Source organism: Triturus cristatus, chromosome 4_1 (assembly GCF_964204655.1).
Source record: "Triturus cristatus chromosome 4_1, aTriCri1.1, whole genome shotgun sequence".
NCBI lineage: Eukaryota > Metazoa > Chordata > Amphibia > Caudata > Salamandridae > Triturus > Triturus cristatus.
The window spans coordinates 171,368,107-171,390,925 of record NC_140585.1 but is presented as its reverse complement, the minus strand read 5'-3'; the positions used below and the strand labels follow the sequence as shown (position 1 = coordinate 171,390,925).

General features: G+C 50.6%; 1 protein-coding gene across 1 annotated transcript in view; it reads left to right on the top strand.

The window, feature by feature from the left end:
* Positions 1 to 18,049, top strand: part of LOC146853826 (uncharacterized) — a 75,484-nt gene extending 57,435 nt beyond the window's left edge. Inside the window, exons 5-7 of the mRNA XM_085650929.1 lie at positions 10,633 to 10,752; positions 16,018 to 16,089; positions 17,978 to 18,049. Of these exons, the coding sequence (XP_085507055.1) occupies positions 10,633 to 10,752; positions 16,018 to 16,089; positions 17,978 to 18,049 (264 nt within the window). The remainder of the gene's footprint in view (positions 1 to 10,632; positions 10,753 to 16,017; positions 16,090 to 17,977) is intronic.
* The last annotated feature ends 4,770 nt before the right edge of the window (positions 18,050 to 22,819 follow it).

Below are 22,819 nucleotides of genomic sequence, written 5' to 3'. Positions count from 1 at the left end.
GTATATTTTATAACCTTTTGGAATAGCAGAGGTAATAGCCAGTTTAGGCAGTCCAGATAGCCATGTTTCAGTCAGAAACAATACGTACAGCTTTTCACCACACAAAAAAATCTAAAATGTAAGTTGTGTGTATGGGCAGTGCCTCTGCATTAATTAGTGCTGCCAAGAATCCTGAGCTAGTGCCAGACTCAGTCCAGGAAGACACATTAGATGAAATGAGCTGCTGAGTGATGTTAAATTTAAAGCCCCACTGTGAACATGGAGAGTCATTGTACAGTGTATAAGGAAAGTCAGTCATGCACATGGGAAATTAAGAGACTAATGTGCGTTTCCGTGTAGGGGCAACATTGATTAATTAGTCAGCACTAGAACTAAACTGAGTCTTACCTTCTGAGGTGTGTCTCGGGCATTATGGCTGGCTCTGGCTGCTTCTGAGATGCTGACGGGCGCAGATGGGTTTGCCTAAGGCGCGCCTTCGGTGCGGCACGTCCACGCGTTATGCAGGTTTAAAGACATACTGGGACCTGGATGCTAGAGCACGCACTGACCAAGATGATGGCTCCAGGTGTCCTGTTTTAATAAAAAAGAAAGCTGACCAAGGTTTTAGCTGCTCCCACCTCCCTAACTCCCGAAGTATTCCAATTCTCACCCGCGCAAAGTAAGTTCGACTTAAAATTCAATTTGTGTTTTTTAAAATAGGTTAAAATTCAGGTTTATTCAATATCAAGATTACAGTTGAATAAACAAATAAAACATTCCCCCAATAAAAGCATTCAAAAAGCAGTAAGAAAATTCTGATGATGATACAACCTTCTTTGTCGGTGCTTCAGTGCCTCAGTGGACATTAATTGTACCTGAATGTGATTACATTGACATCATTGTTGGGACCCATTGGAGATAAATATTTCAAGGCAATTTCTGCAGTATTGTTTCTATTGAGGTTTTTAGTGTCCCAGAACTATGTGTAAAAACTATTGAGAGAGATCAAGGTGTCATTGGACGAATGTTCAAGGACTCGTTTTTTTTATCAAAAACAATTAATTATACAATTGGGTAGATCCAATATACAGCCTTTGCAGAGTGGTGTTACTGCAGTGTTGGGTAATATCTTTATTGGAGAAACAAGGTGAATAAATTGCCAAAAATATTGTTGGTATCACCACAATGGAGATTCAATTCCTGTAGAAAGGATGTTTGAGTTGGAAAGTGTTGGTAATGTGTTCCATGCATTGTTCAGTAAAAGTCATGTAGTCACCAGGTGGGCAATAGATGACATTTTGGCTGGGCAGAGGATGTATAAAGAATTGATTCCCAAGATCAGACATAGAAAGAAGAGAAGGAGTCAGAGAATAAAATCCAGAACTGCAAAAAGCTCTTGCATCTTTCTGCAATCTCTTCACCATCCTTGCCTGGTGATCACAATGAAGTATGGAGTACTTTGGTGGCAGAAGGTAATCAATGATAGTTGGTGAAGTGTCATTTAATCATGATTTTATTAACAGTAGGAGGTTATGAATTCGGTTAATAATAGTTCTAGGGGGCGTGGCCAAGATGGCGGGGTGAGCGGACGCTTCCTCCCGTAGCTCCTCCGGCCCGGCCAAGCTTGAGCCCTTTTCTTATGCTTTTCTCCCCCCGCTGAGGCTCAGCGTGGGAGAGGAGCGTGGCGGAGCACCTGGTGCGCACGCTGCTGCCGTTTTGGTTTGGATCGCCTCGGGGGAAGTCCCCCAAAGGGTCCGATCGAGCTCGAGGAGCGACGGAGGGCCTGAGAGGCGGAGCGCATCGGAGTGCTGTCCGGGCGCCTCGGCTGGGCCTGGTGCTGAAAGTTGCGGTCTGGAGGGATTCTGGCCCGTCGCTCGACGGAGGGTGAAGGAGCCCTGTGAGGGGGGACCCGACGGTGCGGAAGACTTAGGACGGGTGCTTTGGCACTCAGACTTGTGTCGGCGACACTTCGCACTGCGGGGCCCCTGTCCCTTGGCCGAAGTACGGCGGACTCTCTGTTGGGGCCGGACCATCTGGGCCCCTGCGTGTGACAGACTGAAACCGGCGGTGGAACCTATTTGATTGCTGTGCGTTTTGGGGGCCCCGGTGGTGTCGCCGGGCCTGGTCGTTCTGCCCTGCCCCGCCCTGCCGCCATCTTGTCCCCGAGGGATCAGTGGTGTTGGCCTTCACCGGAGCCCTTGCTGGTGGGTGTATGTGACCGCCGCTGCTGCCGGGCTGACTTTTTGGGGGATGTGCTGATGAGGAGCCCCCCACTGTAGCTTCCATTGCTGTCGCGGATGGGCACCCGCGGCTGGCGGTGACCGGACTGGACCGCCATTTTGTCACCTGTGACGCAGCGACTCTGCTTGTGGGGGGACACCCACGTCGAGCGCTCGCCAGCAGCTGGGCATCCCTGGGGCGGCTGGACCTGTGCCCGACCGCAGTGCTTGCGATGTCTGGAAGAGGCGGCCCGAAGAAGGGGGACCGCACCCTGCCGGACATGCTTGGCAGGGCCCAGCAACTGCGGGATAGAACACAGCCTTCGCCGGGGTCCTCCCGGGCCTCGGCGGATGTGACTGGGGGGGAGCCACCCGTCACGAGGACCTTTATGGAGGAACTGTTTAGCTCCCTCAGGGAGGACTTCCAGACACTGAAGCGGGAGGTGGCCAGCGAGGTCCGGGAAGTGCGCAGGGAAGTGGAGGGCCTTGGCGAGCGCGTTGAAACGGTGGAGACGAAGGTTCAACGCCGGGAGGAGGAGATGGTCCATCTTCAACAGGACGTTCTCCGCCTCCGGGAGCAGTGGGTTGAGCTCCAGGCCCACTCTGAGGACCTTGAGAACAGATCACGGAGGAACAACATTCGAGTGCGTGGTGTGCCGACTGCAGACGAGGGGTCCGATCTAGGGGGCTACCTGCGGGACCTGTTCCGAGAGATCCTGGGGGAGGCTGCGGACTTCCCCATTAGCATTGATAGGGCACATAGGGTTGGCCGGCAGCGCCAGTCATCGGCACCTCCACCGGACATTTTGGCCTTCCTGCCCGACTTCCCGCTGAAGGAACGCATCATGACTGAGGCCCGCAGGAAACAGCCCCTGACTTTCCGGGAGCGGCCGGTGGCGCTTTACCAGGACCTCTCCGCCATCACGCTGCAGAAACGCAGGTCCTTCAGGATTGCCACTGACTTTTTGCGCGAACACGAGACGCCGTACTCTTGGGGTCATCCCTTCCGCCTGATCTTCCGGTGGAACGGGGTGCTACACCAGCTACGCTCCTTGCAGGACATTTGTGGAGTCCTGGGGCTTACGGCGGCGGAGGAGGAAGGAGCTACACCGTCGTGGAGGCCCTCGGAGAGACGGAGCCGGCGGAGGTCGACGAGGCGACGATCAGCGGCCAGCGCAGGGCGTCCTGATTCCCCTACCATCAGGGCGGACATGGCCGACGCTTTGAGGGCGGCGGCCAGGGACTCGGCCGGCTCCACCGGCGTGGCCTTGACGGCCTAACACTCACTCCGGGGGGAGATGCCTTTAGCTTCTTTAAATGCTGGGTACGGGGCGGGGGGGTCGGGGGGGAGTGGCTGGAGGTGAGTGGCTGGACGTCCACTTTGTTCTTTTCTACGGACTTGCCCGTTTTGGGGCTTGACTGGGACAATGGGGTGTTTGAGTTTGAGTTTGGCTAGTTGCCAGGGTTGTGTTTTGGGTGGGTGTAGGGGTTGTTCTGGGGTTGGGGAGGTCTCGTCCGATGTTGTCCATGCCCACGCTTGGTCTGTTTTGGCTTGTCCTGCGCGGCTGCCCCGCGCGCCCCACCCGCTGATCCCCTGCCCATTGCACGGCGCTCCCGATCCCCGAGAGGAATGTCGGCCCTAAAGGTAGTGACCCTTAATGTTCAGGGTCTGAATAACCCCGTGAAGCGCAGAGCGATCTTATCTTTGCTGGAGGGGACGCAGGCGGACATTTGCCTTTTGCAGGAGACCCACTTATTGTCCCGGGATTGCCATAGGCTGCGCTCTGCTAAGTTCCCTACCCAGTTCTTCTCCTCGGCAGCGAACAAGACGGCGGGGGTAGCCATTCTTCTAGCGAGCTCCTTTAGGGGGGAGGTTTTGTATAAGTGTGCTGAACAGAAGGGGAGGCTTCTTGCGTATCGCATGCGCTTAGGAGGCATAGCGTTTACGGTCGGCTCCGTTTACAGCCCAAACGACCACCAAGAGCGTTTCCTAGACTCCGTGTTGGTGGATGTCACTGCTTCTCCCGACCGCCACGTCATTTTGGGGGGAGACCTTAATATTGTCTTCGATTCTGTGATGGACAGATCGGCGCAGCGCTTCCCGCAGACGGGGGAACTGTCCCAGGCTGTGAAGGCCCGGATTGCGGAAATGGACTTACACGACCTTTGGCGCTCCATGCACCCCACGGATAGGGACTACTCTTACTTTTCACACGCACACCGAACCTACTCACGGCTGGACTACCTTCTGGTGAGTGGACCGATGCGTGCCGCTGCCACGGCGGCGGACATCGGGGTCCTGACCCTGTCTGACCATTCACCAGTCACCGGCGTTTTCCAGTGGCCGGCGGCCTCCCCCTCTCGGGGGGTGTGGCGCCTCCGGGATACCCTTTTACACAAAAAGTCTGTAGTGCAGCGCATTGGGGAGGTCATACAGGACTACCTAACTCACAATAGCAGCACCGACACTTCGCAGGCGACACAGTGGGCGGCATTGAAGGCAGTCCTCCGGGGGGAATTTATCTCTATCTCCGCAGCCGAAAATAGGGAGCGGCAACGGAAGAGGGACGAGCTGACCGTTCAGGTCCGGGAGCTTGAGCAGGTCCACCGCCGCACGGGGGCGCCAAGGGTGTGGAGGCAGCTGAAGGCTGCGAGGAAGCTCCTGTCGGCACTGGATCTTGATAGGGCGGAGTATACCGCCTTGCGCTTGAAACATGCCTTCTACACTGGGGGGAACAAATGTGGCAAGCTCCTAGCACACCGGCTCCGGGTCACGCAGCAGCGTGGCGTCGTGAGGGAACTGGTGGGCACGGACGGGGTGGTCGTCTCCGGGGACGCAGAGGTAGCGGAATCTTTCCGCGGCTTCTACGAGGCGCTGTATGCTGAGGAGCCCTCCTCGCCACGGGACGCCGAAGGCTATCTGGAGTCGGTGACCCTTCCGGTGCTGGATCCGGCTCAGGCGGACCACCTGGAGCGGGATATCCATGTTGAGGAAGTGATTTCCGCTATCGCGCGGCTGAAGCATGGTAAGGCCCCGGGCCCGGACGGGTACACGTCTTTGTTTTACAAGACTTTTTGCACGGCTGTGGCCCCTGTCCTTACTCGGCTATTTAACTCCTTTTCCGAACCGGGAACCATCCCACCGGATCTCCTGAGGGCGACGGTCGCGGTAATTCCGAAACCTGGGAAGGACCGGGCCCTCTGCGGTTCGTATCGACCCATCTCGCTCTTAAATGTCGACCTCAAGTTGTATACAGGGATTCTGGCGTCCAGACTGGGTCCACACCTCCCCGGATTGGTGGAGGCGGACCAGGCTGGCTTTGTACCCGGCAGACAGACGGTTGACAATACCAAGCGGGTGGCGCATCTTCTGGAGAACGCCTCGCGGATCCCGGGGGAGCGGATGTTGCTGTCCGTTGATGCGGAGAAGGCCTTCGACAGAGTTCACTGGCCGTATCTCGAGCTGGTCCTCCAGAAATTGGGAATCGGGGATAAGTTCCGCACCATGGTATTCAACTGTTATAAGCATCCTTCAGCGTCGGTGCGGGTCAACGGGTGTAGCTCCGGTGGATTTGCCATCGAACGCGGCACGAGGCAGGGCTGCCCCCTCTCGCCGCTCTTGTTTGCCCTCTACATGGAGCCGTTTGCTCAGAGGATCCGCGATAACCCGGATGCTGTTGGGGTCCGGATGGGCCAGTATGTCCACACTGTCAGTCTCTACGCGGACGATGTCCTGTTGACCTTGGGCGACCCTAGGAGGTCGCTGCCTGCTTGCCTCCAGGAACTGGACGCCTTTGCCTGTGTGGCCGGCTTCAAAATGAATATGAGCAAGTCGGTGGCGTTAGACGTGTCCCTGGCTGCGGACACCAGGAGGGACCTTCAGCGACTCTTTCCCATGCAGTGGTCCTCGTCCACGGTGACATACCTGGGGATTCTGCTGGCGCCCACATTACCGGAGATGGTTACGGCCAATTATGCCTCCCTCAGCAGGAAGATCAAGGAGGAGCTTGGTCGCTGGAGCAAGGGCCTGCTGTCCTGGCTGGGGCGAATCGCGGCAGTTAAGATGACGGTGTTGCCCCAGATACTGTATCTTTTCCGGGCCCTCCCTCTCCAGCCCCCGGTGGGCTGGATACGACAAATGCAGGCTGACATCTCCCGCTTTCTCTGGCAGGGCCGCAAGCCACGAATGAAGAGGGTCCTCTCCACGCTTGCTCCGGAGGCGGGGGGTCTCGGTATTCCGGACCTCCGTAAGTACTTTCAGGCGGCACAGTTGCGATATCTGGTGGAGTGGAGCAGGTGGGAGTCCGACAAACACTGGCTCTTTCAAGACCAGGCAGTGGCGGGCCGCACCTTACAAGAGGTTCCATTCTTGCGCCGAGCGCACCGCCCCCCTAACCTTTATGCTTCTTTTGTTACGCGGGTCCCCCTGCGGGTGTGGGACGTAGTCTGTGAGGCTCGGGGCCTCACCACCTTCCCTTCGCCGTTCACACCCATAGTGGGCAACCCGGACTTCTCCCCAGGGATGGAGCCGGGAGTTTTCTCCCACTGGGTGCAGGCGGGCTGCAGGGCGCTCTTCCAGATCTATGGCCCGGAGGGAGCGATTCCGTTTCAGCAACTCCGCCAGGAGTTCGGCCTGACGGAGCTGGACAGATTGCGCTACATGCAGGTTCGGCATTGGGCCCTCCAGCCCCAGGTGCGTGACACCGCTGCTCGTCAAATTACACCGTATGAGAGGTGGCTGGCTACCCGGACCTCCGACGCTAAGCTAATTACCGATCTGTACAAGTACCTACAACCCCCGCCGTTTCACTATTACAACCCGGGGAGGGAGCGCTGGCACAGGGAATTGGGTAGGACACTCAGCCACAAGGAATGGGACAAATTGCGTATCGGGCGCGGCACTCTGCATATCACACGGGCCTTACGGAGACCTTTACTAAGGTGTCCACTTATTGGTACTACACCCCGGAGAGACTGTATGAAATGCATAAACACACTGACAAGGGGTGCTGGCGGGGCTGCGGGCAGGAGGGTACCCTCTCACACATTCTTTGGGATTGCCCCGTGCTGACCGCTTACTGGAAGGAAGTTTTGGACGAGGTGGATAAGCACTTTGGGATAGAGCTGCCGCGCTTCCCGGCGTATGTCCTGCTGGGCCTCCCCAATGACCTAATGTACCCACTGAAGTCCCGCAGGGGTCGGCAGATCGCGATTAAGCTGGGGTCTGCGGTCCAGAACATCCTTATCCACTGGCGCACCGCCACTGTCCCCTCCATCACGGGTTGGTTGCATAGGCTTTGGCATGTGCTGGGAATGGAGAAGCTGTCGCTCACGGTGGCGGGGGAGATAGACCAATTTGAAGAGCTGTGGCAACCCTTTCTAGCGCTGCTGTCCACCGAATTCCGGGAGCTCACCTGTCCGAGGTATCTTAGGCTTCTCAGGTTGACGCCGCCGGTGATCCCGGCGGACTAGATCACATGTGAGACGGGGGCCTCGGGGGGGGGGGGGCTTCTTGGTGAGGATTAATCTGGCGCGGGACCATAGGACGGTGGGGGTGGGGTATTGTTTTTTCTTCCTTCCTTTCTTTACTGGGGGGATGGGGGATGGGGGGGGGTGGATTGTGCTTTGTTGAGTTGCTGCTGGCTTTCAATGCTCAGATTTGGGGTGTTGGATATGCACTCAGGGATTCCACAGATTGCATTTCTAGCCTTTCATTTACTGTGCTTTTCCCCTGGCCCATCGAGCTATCCATCGCCAACCCTCTTGAGTTGCACCTTTTTTCTTTGATTGTATTATATGTACCCTAACCCCCTATCCCCCTCCCCCATGGTTTGTTGTGTTTCAATAAAAACGTTTTAAACACAATAATAGTTCTAACAGTCTCCACCATGTCATTGCCGATCTACAGAATCTACAGTTATGTAACAAACATGGTAGAGACGTGTGGTTTTTTGGGGTGAACGGTGTAGACAAGGGTTCTGACTGGGACTGGGCAAAATTACTATGAACAACATTCATTTGACAACATGTACAGAACATACGCCTGTGTTCAGAGCCAACTGGAATAGCTGTGATAGAATTAAGATCAGTAATAGACGTAGCAACTGTAGAATTAAGGTCAGGAGCAGTCGGAGCAGCCCCCTTTCCAGCGGCCGCGCTGTGGGCTTCCTCAGACCTGCCAGATGTGAATGACTCCCAGAGTACCTGCCTGTGAAAGGAGAGACAGCTTAGTATATCAATGTCATTGAAGGTTGATGGACCTCACATTGCCATAGATATCAGCCAAGGGCCGGTGTAGCATACAAAGGCGTGCCTGCACAGGCGCGTATCTTCTCTGTAATAATATAGTTTTACAATTGCAATTTTTGCTATGGACATTCTGTCTTTGGTATTGGTGGATCCTCGTCACTGGGGTGAGCGGGAAGTGTCGCTGCCAGGTCCATCCAGTTGGGGTCTTTATTCTCTATTGAGATAAACAAGGACTGTATTCTCCTTGCTCTGACAACCCTCACTGTTCCCAAATAAGTATCACCTCTAGCTGTGAGCAAGAGATTGAGCATTATATTCAGTGATTCCTTGATGTTTACCATTGATGTTTACAATCCTCGCCCCCCGCTTGCCACCCCCTGTTTTCAACTTCTTTCATTTGCGGTTAATGACTAGTGTGTATTATCCATTTTTGGGCTTCCACAGTTGGACCCCTGTCATGACAACATAGAATTGCTCTGATTTAATCCTTTGGTCACTGTGTTCAGTCTTCAGTATGCATCACAGCATGGAATAGCAGATATATATCTCTGATTCAATCCTGTGATAATTGAATTATGTTGGTAATATACATTGATAATCCTAGTGAGAAAATAGGGTCTAAGGGAAAAATATTTATAGACCTGCCCAAGTACCAATCCCCTATTACTGAACTATACACAAAAAAACAGGAACTGGGGGTCTAATGACAAACAGCACAAAAGTGTTGAGCGAAGCTGAACCGAAGTGCAACAAACCAAATCAAACCTAGCCACGAGCAGAGCATGGATTACCATCAATCTTACTCGAAGGACAGAGCAAATAGTGAGAGAAAAGTAGCTCTCATAATCATTAATATCATTTGGTGATCCAACTATTTGACAGAGGTATGTCCCTTGATCATGGGGACTGCCTCGCTAGTTTGAAGCTCTGTTGTTCACTCGGGCTGGTGAGTGTTAGCCAACAACACATCAGGTATAAAGAGTTGTGAAAAACAAGGATCGTAATCCTATGGTGTGCAGTGCAAGAAAAAGAAACAGTGAAAGCTAAAAAAGGTTGTGTAGAGGGGACAAATCTTAGTATTCCAAGTACTCTGCACACCTTGATTAAAAGGGTGTAACAAGGTTATAGCAGTACTTGCAAGTGACTGCTATGTAAAGGTCAACATGTTTCAGCCATCCGGGTTTAACTCCCCACGGCTTTCGTCAGGACCTATGTTGCACTACAACATGCTACTGCAAAAAATACATTTCTAAGCGTGAAAGTGACCACACTTGTCTGTATGTAAGAGGTTGGATAGGATTGGAAAAATACAACCTTCAACAATCTAAATCCTCAAGAGCGTAGAGTGTAGTCATCACCCCACGTATTCTGGGATTGTACCTCACCTACCCTGGAACCATGCTCGGGTGTAGGAGGCCCCGCTCTATCCGTCGTTGCCCCAGGACTAATCGAGCTGGATGGGAGGCCAAGGATAAATATATCTCTGTTGGGACCATGTAACAAGAGAACACAATTGTTTGTGCATTTCTCCGATTTAATCTTCTGATAAACGAGGTAAGTCCCCAGCATGCATTGTCCACGGATCTACTTCCCTCTTGCAACCAGTATAATGGCAGCTGAGAATAACGGACACCTACCGGGCATGGCTCAAAGCTGTGATCAGTAGGACAAGGGCGTAGTATTCATTGTTCAAAGTCAGCCTAGATTCTGTCATCCTCATATGACAAAAGAAACAAATTATTAGTAAATATGTCTGATTCAAATGTGTTATTGGTATGTATTGATCATGGATGTCCCCATCACTGGCAGCCAAGTGTCTTGAGAGAATCGCAGGTGTATACTTCTGGCTTAATTCTGTGATCAGAAAGTAAAGTCCCTGGCGTGAACTTTCATTGGCCTGTTTCTATATCTGAAGATATCCTATAATCATTGATGAGTTTTACATGTGTGCATTTATCATGCCTTCATTACGACACAAACTAGTGATTTGAGAGGTGAGCGTGAGACAGGAAATTGTCTTGATGCTCCTTCCCTACCTCTTGTGATGCACGATCAAGTGGCAACTGATGTCCATTGGGGTGCTCAGTATTGAATGACATACCTGGATCAAAGTCCTGATGCAGCAGGTAAGATTTCCTGCCACTGTGGTCAGTGATTAAAGCTGAGTTTTCTCTTGTACCCACAGGTCACAATATTGACTTTCCTGATGGCTCTCCTCATGCTGAGCGCTATTGAGCTACTTCTCTCCATCAAATCTGTGTACTTCGCTAGCATGGCCTTGTGTCGTAGAGATTTCAGCGAAGGGGTATGGTAAATTCCACTCTACCATTTGCAGTATGCGCCATTATGTGCAGTATGCTATGTGCAGTTCTCGCAACAACACCTTTGAAAGAATGTTTCAAAAACGTCAACTTGAAATATAGACATTCCAAACAACATGTCACCTGAAGGAAATTGAATATCGAATCAAAACTATCAACAGGTCACTGTATCGTGACCATAAAATCAAGGGTCAAAATAGCCAAAAGGCAAAATGCACCCATGAAGGTAAAGAGTAACCATCCGTAACTCCAAATGTACATACCATGAAGATATATGTATCTCAAAGGTAAGTATATGGGGAGTTAACTATAGAAAATGTATATAGACCCTCAATATTCTGGCCATGATTTTGTGAGCCATCAATATTTTGGATAAAATATTTCCAGCCCACACCATCACACCCGAGCAATCCTCCACTGATGCAACTACGACCCCATTGAACCACCATACACATTGACATTATGAAGAAGCCCACCTTTCCCACCTTCAGAAAACATCTAAAAACCTGTATTTTCTTACATCTAATAAACTAATTCCTCCTAAACTGAATTTACATATTGAGTACAGGTCTATGTTCTGTTACTAAATTCCCCTTAGTGGTCTGACTTACTCTAGCGTAACAACAGCAACTCGTTAAGTGCCTACTGTTGAAGGTTGAAGCATCACCAGCTAATCCTGCTGATTATTACTATTTCTATAGCACACACTACAAACCTTTTTCTTGTCACTCACAAGACGCGTTGCTATTACTCAACTCAGTGGTATTTATTGTGTCAGCCTTAGAAGATAAAGTCGACATTCTGGATTGGAACCCTTGACCCTCAGGTCTCTGTGTGCTGGAAGGGAACTGTTTGGAGTATGGATGATCATGTCAAATATATCTTTTCCACCAGCCCATCCATGTATGGTGAAGCTTGTAATGTTTTCAATAGCAAACTTAGGACTCAAAAGTAATGCGACTGTGTTTCATACACCATCCCTACCTTATTGCATATGACTCTATTTTCACTTGAAAAAAGGTGGCTATTCATAGACAATCTGTTTTGCTTTCTGCTCACCACATCCTTAAAATGAAACTTAGGCCCTGATTACCTAGTTTCATGGCTTAATCCCAATAGGTGTCGCCTGCTTGGTGATGGATGTGCACACCTGCTCAGAGTACCCGAGCTGCATGGATATCTGAACCCGTGGTAATGATTCTTGGTGATGGATGAACATGGATCATGCATGTGCATCATGACCTAGGACTCCCTCATGCTAAAACTATCTTGTTAGATGGCGAGGGGTGCAGAAAATGCTACCCTTGAACTGGCAGAGTGCTATTGACAGTAATCAGTAGTTTGAGCAGGCCTCTTCACCTGTGTCACTGGCGCGGTGCCTACCAGCCCATTAATGTAAAGTTCTTCTGCTGTATACTTCACTAGCCTTTGCCTAAGTGGTGACTGTGTGTAGTGCTGGGCAGTGCGTGATACTTGCATTTGCGTGCTTAGATGTATGTGTACCTGAGAAGAGTACATGACAAGAATTCCTGTTGATTCCATTTTGGAAGCCCATGGCCTGGAAATGCTATGGGAGGTGAGCACTGCAGCCCCCATACACCCATGTGGATTACCAACATTTCCGACGGTTGGAGGAAGAGAGCGGAGCATTCTTTGTGCACATGTCTGATTCCACTAAGAGTTGCTAGTCATTGGGGTCTGGGTTCTTTCTAAGGCAAGATGGTGAGTCTGATAAGCTTGGCACTGTGGGAATCATGATGGAGGGGAAGGCTTAGGGGAGGCTGGCAGCCAGGTGTAATCCCGGTTACTCCCTTAGCCGAATCTAGGAATGTGCCATAATCCATAGGTGGAAGAGTGGGAACACCTACGCTCCACACATGGAACGCCTTCATGCCACACAGTAACGCAAGGCACCAAGTTGCGATGCCTTGTGTTACTCTAGATTTCTCAAGACATTTAGGGTGGCCTTATGTGGCTTGATAAATCTCACTTAGGTTTTGCGTCGCCCTTGCGCCACCTTGCATGGTTAAAGGCGACACAAAACCTTGCCAAACCTGGCCCTACGTTTCTACCCTAAGCATAAAGGAAATGTTTATTTTTCTCCTTTATTCCAAGCACTTCTCTAAAGAGGGAGGGGCTCTTTCATCATGCTGGTGCTAGTTGGCCCAGTGCCAATGTGTTCCCAACAGTAGGGCCAGCTAGATATGCACTGGGTAGCCTGCAACCTTGGATGGTGTCATCCGAATTAACCACCTACGCACAGAGGGGCATATTTATGAGCTCCATGTGCCGCCGCAGTGTCAATTTTTGTTAAGCTCAGGCGGGGCAAACCAACAAATCATATTTATGAGGCCACGCATAGCTTTGAATGGTCTCATAGATATGGAGTAAGACAGACAGATTGGTCATCTGTTGAGAATGCCTTTTTAAGTTTAAGGTTATCTTTCTGGCCTAGTTTACTTGACAACTATGCCTAACTGCGAATTTACTTATAAAAATGTACACATAAATTGACATTGTACAAATATTTTACTCTCAAAGGGAATTCAACCAGTAAGGGTGGTGCTTCAATCACAACACAGAAATCCAATTCACTCATTGATGATATTGAGAACTTACATCCACTATATGATTTGAGTAAGTCTTTGGACACTGACTGTACCAGTGGTACAGCCTCCCCACCCTGTGATCCAACAATGATAGAAAGCATTCAGAGAGAACTTGGGATCATTACAGGCATCTCTTCAGAGATGAAATTTAAACCGCCATCTAAATCCATCCCTCAGTCTGCGAAAGATAACATCGATGTTTTCTGTGATCTTGGAGCGAAAGATTTCTTGAAATTGTGCAACAACAAACCTGAAACACATAATCTAAGTCAGGAACACTGGGGGGGGGGGCATTGGAAATCTGCAAAGTGATGATAACATCATAAATAAACCATCTGACACTGGAGGGATTGTGATACTGATGTCCAGAGCTGATTATGTGAATGAGGCCCCACGTCTACTGAGCAATACAGAATGGTATAGTAAGATTGACAAAATGTATTATATGAATGTTCAACAGAGGTTCTCAAACACATTTATTGAATGGTACAATGGGCAATTGTTGACATGGGAAGAAATGCAATTTAAAAGAAAATATTTTCTGGGGTTACCAATACTATATCTACTTCCCAAAGTCCACAAAAGCCTGACACATCCCCCAGGCAGACTGATAATTTAATCCAAAAACAGTTTATTAGAAAATATTTCCATCTATGTGGACCATCTCCTCTTTCCTCTTGTTAAGAGACTAAATTCATACTTAAGGGATACCAAAGGTTTCATGACAAGAATTGAGGATTTAAGTTCAGAAGACTCTCACATCATGGCATGCTTTAATATTGCAAGCTTTTATATGAGCATCCGGCATGAAGATGGTCTTGCCACATGTAGTTACTTCCTGAGAGGTTGTGGAATCAATCTTCTAGCCCACACACATTTGCTTCTAGAAATAACAACATCTGCCTCACCGAAAACATTTTCATGTTTGAGAAGGTGCTATGGAAACAAATACAGGGAATGGAGTTGGGCACCTGTTTTGCCTCCTAGTAAGTCAACTTGTTGGGAGGAACAGGTGCCCTGGGACGCTGGACTCTCCTTCAGGGCCTGGAAGCCTGTGGTTAGTCTTCACCCGTGGAGAGCTGCAAAGTGTGCATGTCACTTTGACTGGTGCAAGACAACTGGCCAAACTGACATGCGTACTTTGGAGCATCCAGCTAGCTCCTCCAGTCCTCTATGCTGCTAATTGGCAGCAGAGGACACGCCGCCATTTCTCCCAGCTGGGGGTAGGCTGGTGGCTGTGGCATGCTGCGTGAAAAATATAATAGCAATGAAATAATTTAATTGCCGCTTACTTTTCACATTCAGTGTGGCTGCAGCGGGCAGGGGAGGCAACGCTCCCCCTCCCTCATGCAGAAACCGCTGATGATGTCGCACAAATCAATACCACCTCACGACCCCAACAAACTACTTTGGCCTGATGGAGCTAAGGAGATTCAGGTGAGCTGGGGGAGATACGGAGATGTTTATTCAGAGGCAAGTTGCTGCATAGATGTATACAGCCAAGGACTAACTTGTCAAAAGAGGGTTGCTGCCTCATTTTCTTATTCACCGGCAGTGAGGGCGGCACATTTCTTTATGCCAGGGCACTATTGAAGCCATCGCCTGGTTCTGACATTTATGGTTGACGAGGACAAACAAGATGGCGGTGGATACAGCAACATGGTGTCAACTATTCCTGTACTTTTAGAGCAAAGGTGTATACTTTCTTGTGATAACATTGTAGAGCATGAAAAGCTTTTTTTCCTTTGCTCAATGTATTAATATTTAAGACGGAAGTGACTGAAACTTCTCCTACTTGAATATTGGGTTGATTGAATGTTTGAATTTGCAAAGTGCTGAGTTGCCCAGGTGTCTTGGCACTGGCCACATACATCTGCTTCGTTGCTGTGTAAGGTCTCTAGCAGTAATTCAGTTCAATGAGGAACAGTATGTTGTGCATGGATAGTTTCATTCCTGAGAATACAATTGATGTAAACTTGTGTCTGGAAAGCAAGATAAATGAGCATTCAATGTGGATCTATTTTATTATTTGTTTTTAAAGTGAATGTCCCACAATGAGATGTCTATTTATATTTTGAAGAATTTTGCATTGATAGCTCTTTAATAGTTTTATTCATCTACTTCTGAAATAAATCTATATGAAGCAGCAGATCTTGGAAAAAAATAAGTGTCAATGGTGGCGCCATGAATATCAAAACTAGAATATCCATGGCACACAATATTGAGGACATAATATCAAAACTGAAATGTTGGTCGGTATGTAAGTATCAATTTTCTATACCTAGCTCCACACATATGTAGTTGGCGATATATGTATATATATATCTTCAAGGTACATAGATTTGGAGTTAGTAATGGTAAATCTATACTTCTCTATATGCGCTTACCTTTTGATATTTTCTACCTCGAAATTCGGTCAATAATACTCTTGTAGATTGAAATTCTGGGGTCCAGTATTCAGTAGCAAAACCATGAAAAGGTTAAGAAAGAGTACAAATTTGCTGGTCTTGTTTTATTTACTGGTCACTGCTTGGGGACACATGACACTCACAGCCCTAAAGTGACGGATGGATATAATATGAGTCACGGCGAGGAAGGCCAAATTCACACAACACTGACTTCTGTGTTTCACTCTTTCAGGACACTCCTGATGTGAAGATTTGTGCTTCAGGACACCTGTGTGCCTTGCAGCAATCCCAACAAACAACTGTGGTAAGACAATGTTCTCTCCAGTTTCATTCAAACTTGGACTCTGGGAATTCATGTCAAGGAGAGGTAGGGGAGGTGTTCAAGATTGTATTCTTATGTGTTTAATCCTGCAGACAGGCTCTTGGGCAACATCATCACAATTCTTTAGGCTACCCATACATTCTAGATGTTTATATAGTCCAAGACCTAAGCTATTCCTCGAATATCAGAGTCACTCCAGCAGAGCTGTGGCCCGGCTCAGTGGCGGCTGCTTCTTCACCCGAAGGTCATCATTAGAATACAGCTGGCAAACGATCTGTAAATCCTGCACTCAGCTGGCGAGATATTAACCCAGTCGAGGTTTCCCTCCCAATTGCAAGTTGTTTGTCTTCAGAATGAGGAATAACTGGAAAAATTGGTATTTGTGTGACGTTTTCTACACATTTCTAATCCTGTGAAACACTTTTCGCTATATAAATCTCTTGGGGCCACATGTATCGAAGTTCCATTTTGCATTCCCTAGATAGCGAATTTTAGGTAATCGTTATTTAGGGAATGCAAAATGGTATGTAAGAAAATAGCGATTTCTACAGAGTCGGAATTGCAATTAGGGAATCGCTGATAGGAAAGGCTTCTCCATTCGACCCTAGGTGCGAATGGTTTTGCATTACCCAATTCGTGATTGCATAATTGGTAATCGCAAATTAAGAAATGCAAAACCAAGGGTGCCCAGGGGCCTAAGGTCTAACTGAAAGCACCCCCCAAAAAATGTGCTACATTCCAATTAGAAAAATGAATGTTTTGTGCATTTTCACAAAAAGCACATGGTTACCATCAACTTGGAGTCGATGGTAATAGCATTTCGAACACGCCCAGTTTGTATTTAGGAAATGCTTGGTACATGTGCTTAAGGAATCATAAATTTTGATTCCCTATTTCGGGTCGCAATTTAAGATAATCACAAAAAAAGTGAATAACTACATCTAGAAAGGCTTTTTTGCATTCGCAAACGGTCCAATTTACTGATTCGCGCCATTTGCAAATGCAAACTAGGTTGATACATGTGCCCAGTAGGGCTGTAATTTCTTGCAATCCTTTAATCATGATTTAGTTGCAAACTTCTCTTTCCCGACAAACCAACTTCATAATGCAGACCTAACAGTGAAAACACCCAGCACTAGGGGAGATTCAGGCAGACATAGAGGTAAGGAAGGTGGAATTCTGCAGGATCTATTTCTTAATTGTATTTGAGGAGAGCAAGATATTGAGGGTAGCAGGCAAGCACAGGTACTTTACTTTCATTGATTCAGGGAGTGGGGGCATGGAAAAACGTTGGGGAGGGGCGGCAAGTCACAGGTCATAGGCTTTAAATAAAGAGGGTCGGTATAAATTGTGTGAGGTACGAGGTATGTTTATTTTCAAAGAAGGCAGTCAAAGGGATGAGGTTGAAGATGACAACAGAAGCGGTATACATTCTATGTGAATAAGGTGAAATAAACACTACTTATTCTGTATGTATGTCTCTCTTCACTGTTACTTTGTTTGACTCTAGTTTAGAGGCGAGAGGTTGATGAGGACAGGGAAATTTGTGACGTAAATTTGTACTTATCACTGATGAAATATTTTCACCTCTGTTCTGAGCAACATCATATGCAACTCAAGTTTAGTTAGGGGTGTGCAAAGGTGTTACCCCAGTAAAGCTTTGCATATATTCTGATGCCTGGATTAGCATTATTTAACAGCGTTTTTCTGATTTTGCGCCACTACCCCAATGTAGGTTTTTCAGGTCCACTGGTTTTAATTCCTCACACTTGCTAGTTGGCTGCAAATAGATATATTATCTCACAAGTTACCTTTTAAACCATTTTCCTACAGACTCAGAAACTACCTGATTTTTTCTTAAACTTTAAAGGTGACCAAAAGTTCAGTTTTTAATGCTTTGCGAATTTTTATTAGTGATTTTGGGATTTATGATAATTACTGACAGTTAGTAGAAGACAAACATCGGACCACGTCGCCGCACTGCATGGCCCAGAGCCAGCAAAGGAGAAATAAAACTATGTTCAAGCATCGGTTTATTTTGTATTTGCCGGCTCTTAGCCAGCTCTGTTGAGAGGGGCGGTGTAGAGGCATGGGAAGTGGTAGGAGGAGTGCTACGTGTACTCCACTCCCTAAGTGCTCATGTGTGATTGGCCAGCCGCCTCAGGCCGACCAAAACACACATACGTACTTAGGGGCATATTATCAAGACAGGCGATAAAATTATCGCCGCTTTAGCGGCAGAAAACTGCCGCTAAAACGGCGATAATGGGCTTGATAATATGCCCTATGGAATTCCAATTGAAGCCCATGTCCTTCACATCTAACATGGGCTTCAATTGGAATTCCATAGAGCATATTGTAGAGAGCCACTCGGCCTCTACTATACAATGTACTACACCGATACATGCATCCCCCACCCCTCGAGGCGGGCTCGCCTCGAGGGTATAAATAAATGTATCGGAAGACCGCTCGGGGTCTTTCCGGTTTCACCAGTACACTGACTCACCTCGCATCATTTGCTGGTTCGTGTGTCCCGAACGCGTGGCCTGGCACGGTCACCACATTGGCGACGAGGCCGGAGGTCCCGCTGCGTGCTGCCGCTGTTCCCATGGTCCCGCAGCATCATCGGAGCCCACCCGAGACGCTCCTTCATCGCCGGCGTGCCTGCTGTGTGCCTCGCTGCTTGGGGCGCTTCCCGAGCGTGTTTGGCCTTCCTCGTCCCACGCGCGCGTCTCCCGGAGGAGGAACGCGCTGCGTCATCGCCTGCAGGTGCGGCCTCTGCGCTCGAAAGCGAGCGTCGGACTGAGCCTATCCTCCGGAGCTCTGGCGTTTCCCCGGGAAGCCGTCGGAGTGCCCCGCCCCCGCGGACTCCGGAGCGGAGGCCCCCCCCCTTCCCCTCCACGACTGGCTGCAATTTCCCTGGTCTCCAGGCAACGGAGGCCTGGTCCTTTCATCAAGCATTGGCACATACAAGGCTGCAAGTGTTTGTGCAACAAGCACTGGCTGCTGCAAGAGTGGATTTCCGCCCCACGGCCCTGCGGCAAGGCCCTGTCCGGATGCTGGAGGCTCCGGGGTCATAGAACATTGCTGTCCAAGTGCCAGGATCCACGTGGGGACACTGCAGTTCGTCCAGGAATGGAGTGAGTACACCTGTCGCACGCCCCACGTCCCCTCTGCTGCTCACCCACCTGCTTGCTGTTTCCGCCTGCGCCGCCAGGAGAGGTGCGTCTGCGCGTCGCCATGAGTAACCCGCCAGCTGGTGGGGGAAGCGCCTCGCCAGCCCCGCCGGTGGTGCCAGCTCGAGGAGGAAGACAGGCGGTTGACCCGCGCCGTCACCACGCGACGAATAACCCGCTCCCGCCGTTCAGTGAATTGGCGGACCCGGCCACCGCTGCGCCCCGATGGAGGGCATGGGTCGGTCAGCTCAACAACTATTTCACGGGGACCCGTGAGACAGATGGAACTGTGAAGCGCTCCCTGCTGATCTTTTATGGGGGACCCGAAATCTATGATCTTTTCGAAACCCTGCCGAACACTGGCACGGCGGACGACTATGATGGTGCAGTGGCGGCCCTCAACCGGCATTTCGATCCTCAGCTGAATTTGGACTTCGAAAAATTTACGTTCCGCCGGTCACTTCAGCTGGAAGACGAGTCCATTGACATGTTCCACGCGCGCCTGAGAAAATTGGCAGCCACCTGCGAGTTTGCCGATCAACGTGAAGAGATACGGAGCCAGATCATTCTCGGCTGCAAGTCAACGTTGCTCCGGAAATTGATACTGCGCCAGCCAGGGATCACGCTGGATCAGATCTTGGTGCTAGCCCGATCACACGAACTCTCTGACGTCAGGGCTGAGGAGATGGCGGCTGCTCTTCACAAGCCTGTCCCGGTGCAGACCGTTGCCAGGACTCCCCAGGTAAAGGAGGAGCGCGTGGATGTGATCCGAAGGCGGCCAACGCCCGTGCCAGGGAGACCACGACCGCCGCCAGGAGGGCCATGCGGGAACTGTGGGGAAGATCATCTCCCCACGGCCACGTGCGGAGCAAAAGGGCGCGAATGCTCGCGCTGTGGGAAAATGAACCACTACGCAAAGGTCTGCCGCAGTGGCCAGTCACGGTTTGCCCCGAGGAGACCGAGAGGGTTTACACAGAGAGTCCGACAACTGTCGATTGTGGAGTCTGACGGGACGGAAAAGGAGGTACCGCACCAACCCAACCTGGACTTGGAAGAGGAGGACGACGAGATCTACTACGTGTCGTTCGTGGGCCAGTCGGGTAGCCGGCGGAGGCCGCCCCCCATGTGCTCAGTCAGGATAATGAACACCAATCTGCAAGCGCTCATCGACACGGGAGCAACAGTGAACGTTATGGACTCACAGCAATATGAGGCCCTGGAACGCAGACCCCCACTTGTACCGACCAGAGCAAGAATATATGCGTATGGTGGAGTCGACCCCCTTCCACTGAGAGGCACTTTCGAAGCAACAGTCGCCAGCGGCTCCCTCACCACCGTGGCTCGGTTCCACGTGACGGAGGGAAGAAAGGGCACCCTCCTAAGCTGCCACACGGCCGAAGATTTGGGACTCGTGTTCTTCACGAACGAGGTGCACGACGCACATGCAGAAGATATGTTGAGAGAGTTTCCGGAACTGTTTAAAGGGCTGGGGAAGCTAAAAGGAAAACAATTCCGACTGCACATAGACCCGACGGTCAGGCCAGTAGCGCTGCGACACTGCAGAGTACCTTACAACCTGAGGCCCCAGGTGGAAGCAGAACTGGCAAAACTCGAAGCACTAGACGTCATCGAAAAGGTTACAGGTCCAACGCCCTGGGTGTCCCCGCTGGTGGTCGCCCCCAAACCGAAACAGCCGGGAGCCATCAGGCTGTGTGTCGACATGCGGCTTCCCAACGTGGCAGTGAAGAGAGAGCGCCATGTCACGCCGACCATGGATGATGTCGTGGCGGACCTCAATGGCGCCAAATGGTTTTCGAAACTAGATCTGAACGCAGGGTACCACCAGTTGGAGCTGGAACCGAGCAGCAGGTATATCACGACGTTTGCCACACATGTCGGCCTGAGAAGATACAAGCGCCTCAGTATCGGGGTGTCTTCAGCTGCAGAGGTGTTCCAGAATGCCATCAGAGAGACCCTGTCTGGCCTAACAGGAGTGATCAATCTGAGTGACGACATTCTCGTATTCTCATGCACCCTGGAGGACCACCACGCCCAGCTGAGAGCCACTCTCCAGCGGCTCAGAGATCATGGTCTTACCCTGCACAAAGAGAAGTGTGTGTTTTATCAGGAGTCCATCGATTTCTTTGGATATACCTTCACACGAGATGGCCTCAAAGTGGACCCAAAGAAGGCGATCGCCCTGCGGTCGGCGAGCATACCGAAATCACCAACTGAGGTGAGGAGTTTCCTTGGGATGGCGACCTATTGCGGGAGATTCATCCCAAACCTGGCCGCGCTGTCCGAACCTCTCCGCGTCCTCACGAGAAGTGACCAGCCCTGGCGATGGACTGTAGAGGCCAACGCAGCGTTCGGGAAGATCAAGGCAGCCCTGCAAGACAAGACGGTCATGGCATACTTCCGCCCGGGGCGGCCCACAGAGCTGATCGTCGATGCCAGTCCGGTGGGCCTCGGGGCGGTGCTGCTCCAAGAGCACGAGAAGGGCACGTGGAAGCCAGTCGCATACGCCAGTCGGGCGCTGTCGGATACCGAGACGCGGTATGCACAGATCGAAAGAGAGGCCCTCGCGATCAAGTGGGCCTGCCAGCCCTTCCACTTGTACCTGTTCGGACAGGATTTCACTGTGGTCACGGATCACAAGCCGCTAGTCCCGCTATTCGGGGGCACCACACGGCTCGCCCCGCCTCGGATAGAGCGGTGGGCGGTGCAACTACAGCAATACCGGCTCACGGTGGTTTTCCGCCCAGGAGCACACAATCCTGCCGACTACCTGTCCCGGCACCCTGAAGATCTTCCCCCAGCATGCGTCCCTGCGGATGTTCAGTACTCCGACGCATACGTGAAGATGGTCGGCAGAGATGCCTGCCCTGATGCAATGACCCTGGAGGAAGTCGGTCAGGCGACTGACCAGGACGGGACTCTGACCAAGGTCAAAGAAGCCCTGGCGTCCCACGACTGGAAGAGGTTTCTGGAAGGCAATCAGGTGCTCACTGAGGAGGAAAAGCACGCTCAGCAGAAAATGTGGCAGGTCCGCCACGAGCTGAGCGTCGGGGAGTGTGGCACGATACTACGAGGTCATCTGCTGGTTGTCCCCTGCGCACTTCAGGAGCGGTGTTTGCGGTTGGCACATGAGGGTCATCAGGGGATGGCAAAGACAAAAGCTCGCCTAAGAAGCAAAGTGTGGTTCCCAGCCATGGACGCAAAGGTCGAAGAGCTGGTGCGGAGATGTCGCGCATGCACAATCACAGGAGAAGCTCCACCGGCTACGCCGGTCATCACGGAGGAGCCGTGTCATCGCCCGTGGGGCAACGTGAGCATAGACTTCGGAAGTTTTCCGGACGGTCGACAGATGCTGGCAATGGTGGATGCCTACACGAAGTTCCCAGTGGTGGAAGTAGTGGAATCCACGGCGTTTCATCACATCCGGACGGCTCTGGACAAGACCTTCGCCATGTTGGGGAACCCGGAGGTAATTCGATCGGATAACGGGCCACCCTTCCAGGGGCAGGAGTTCAGAG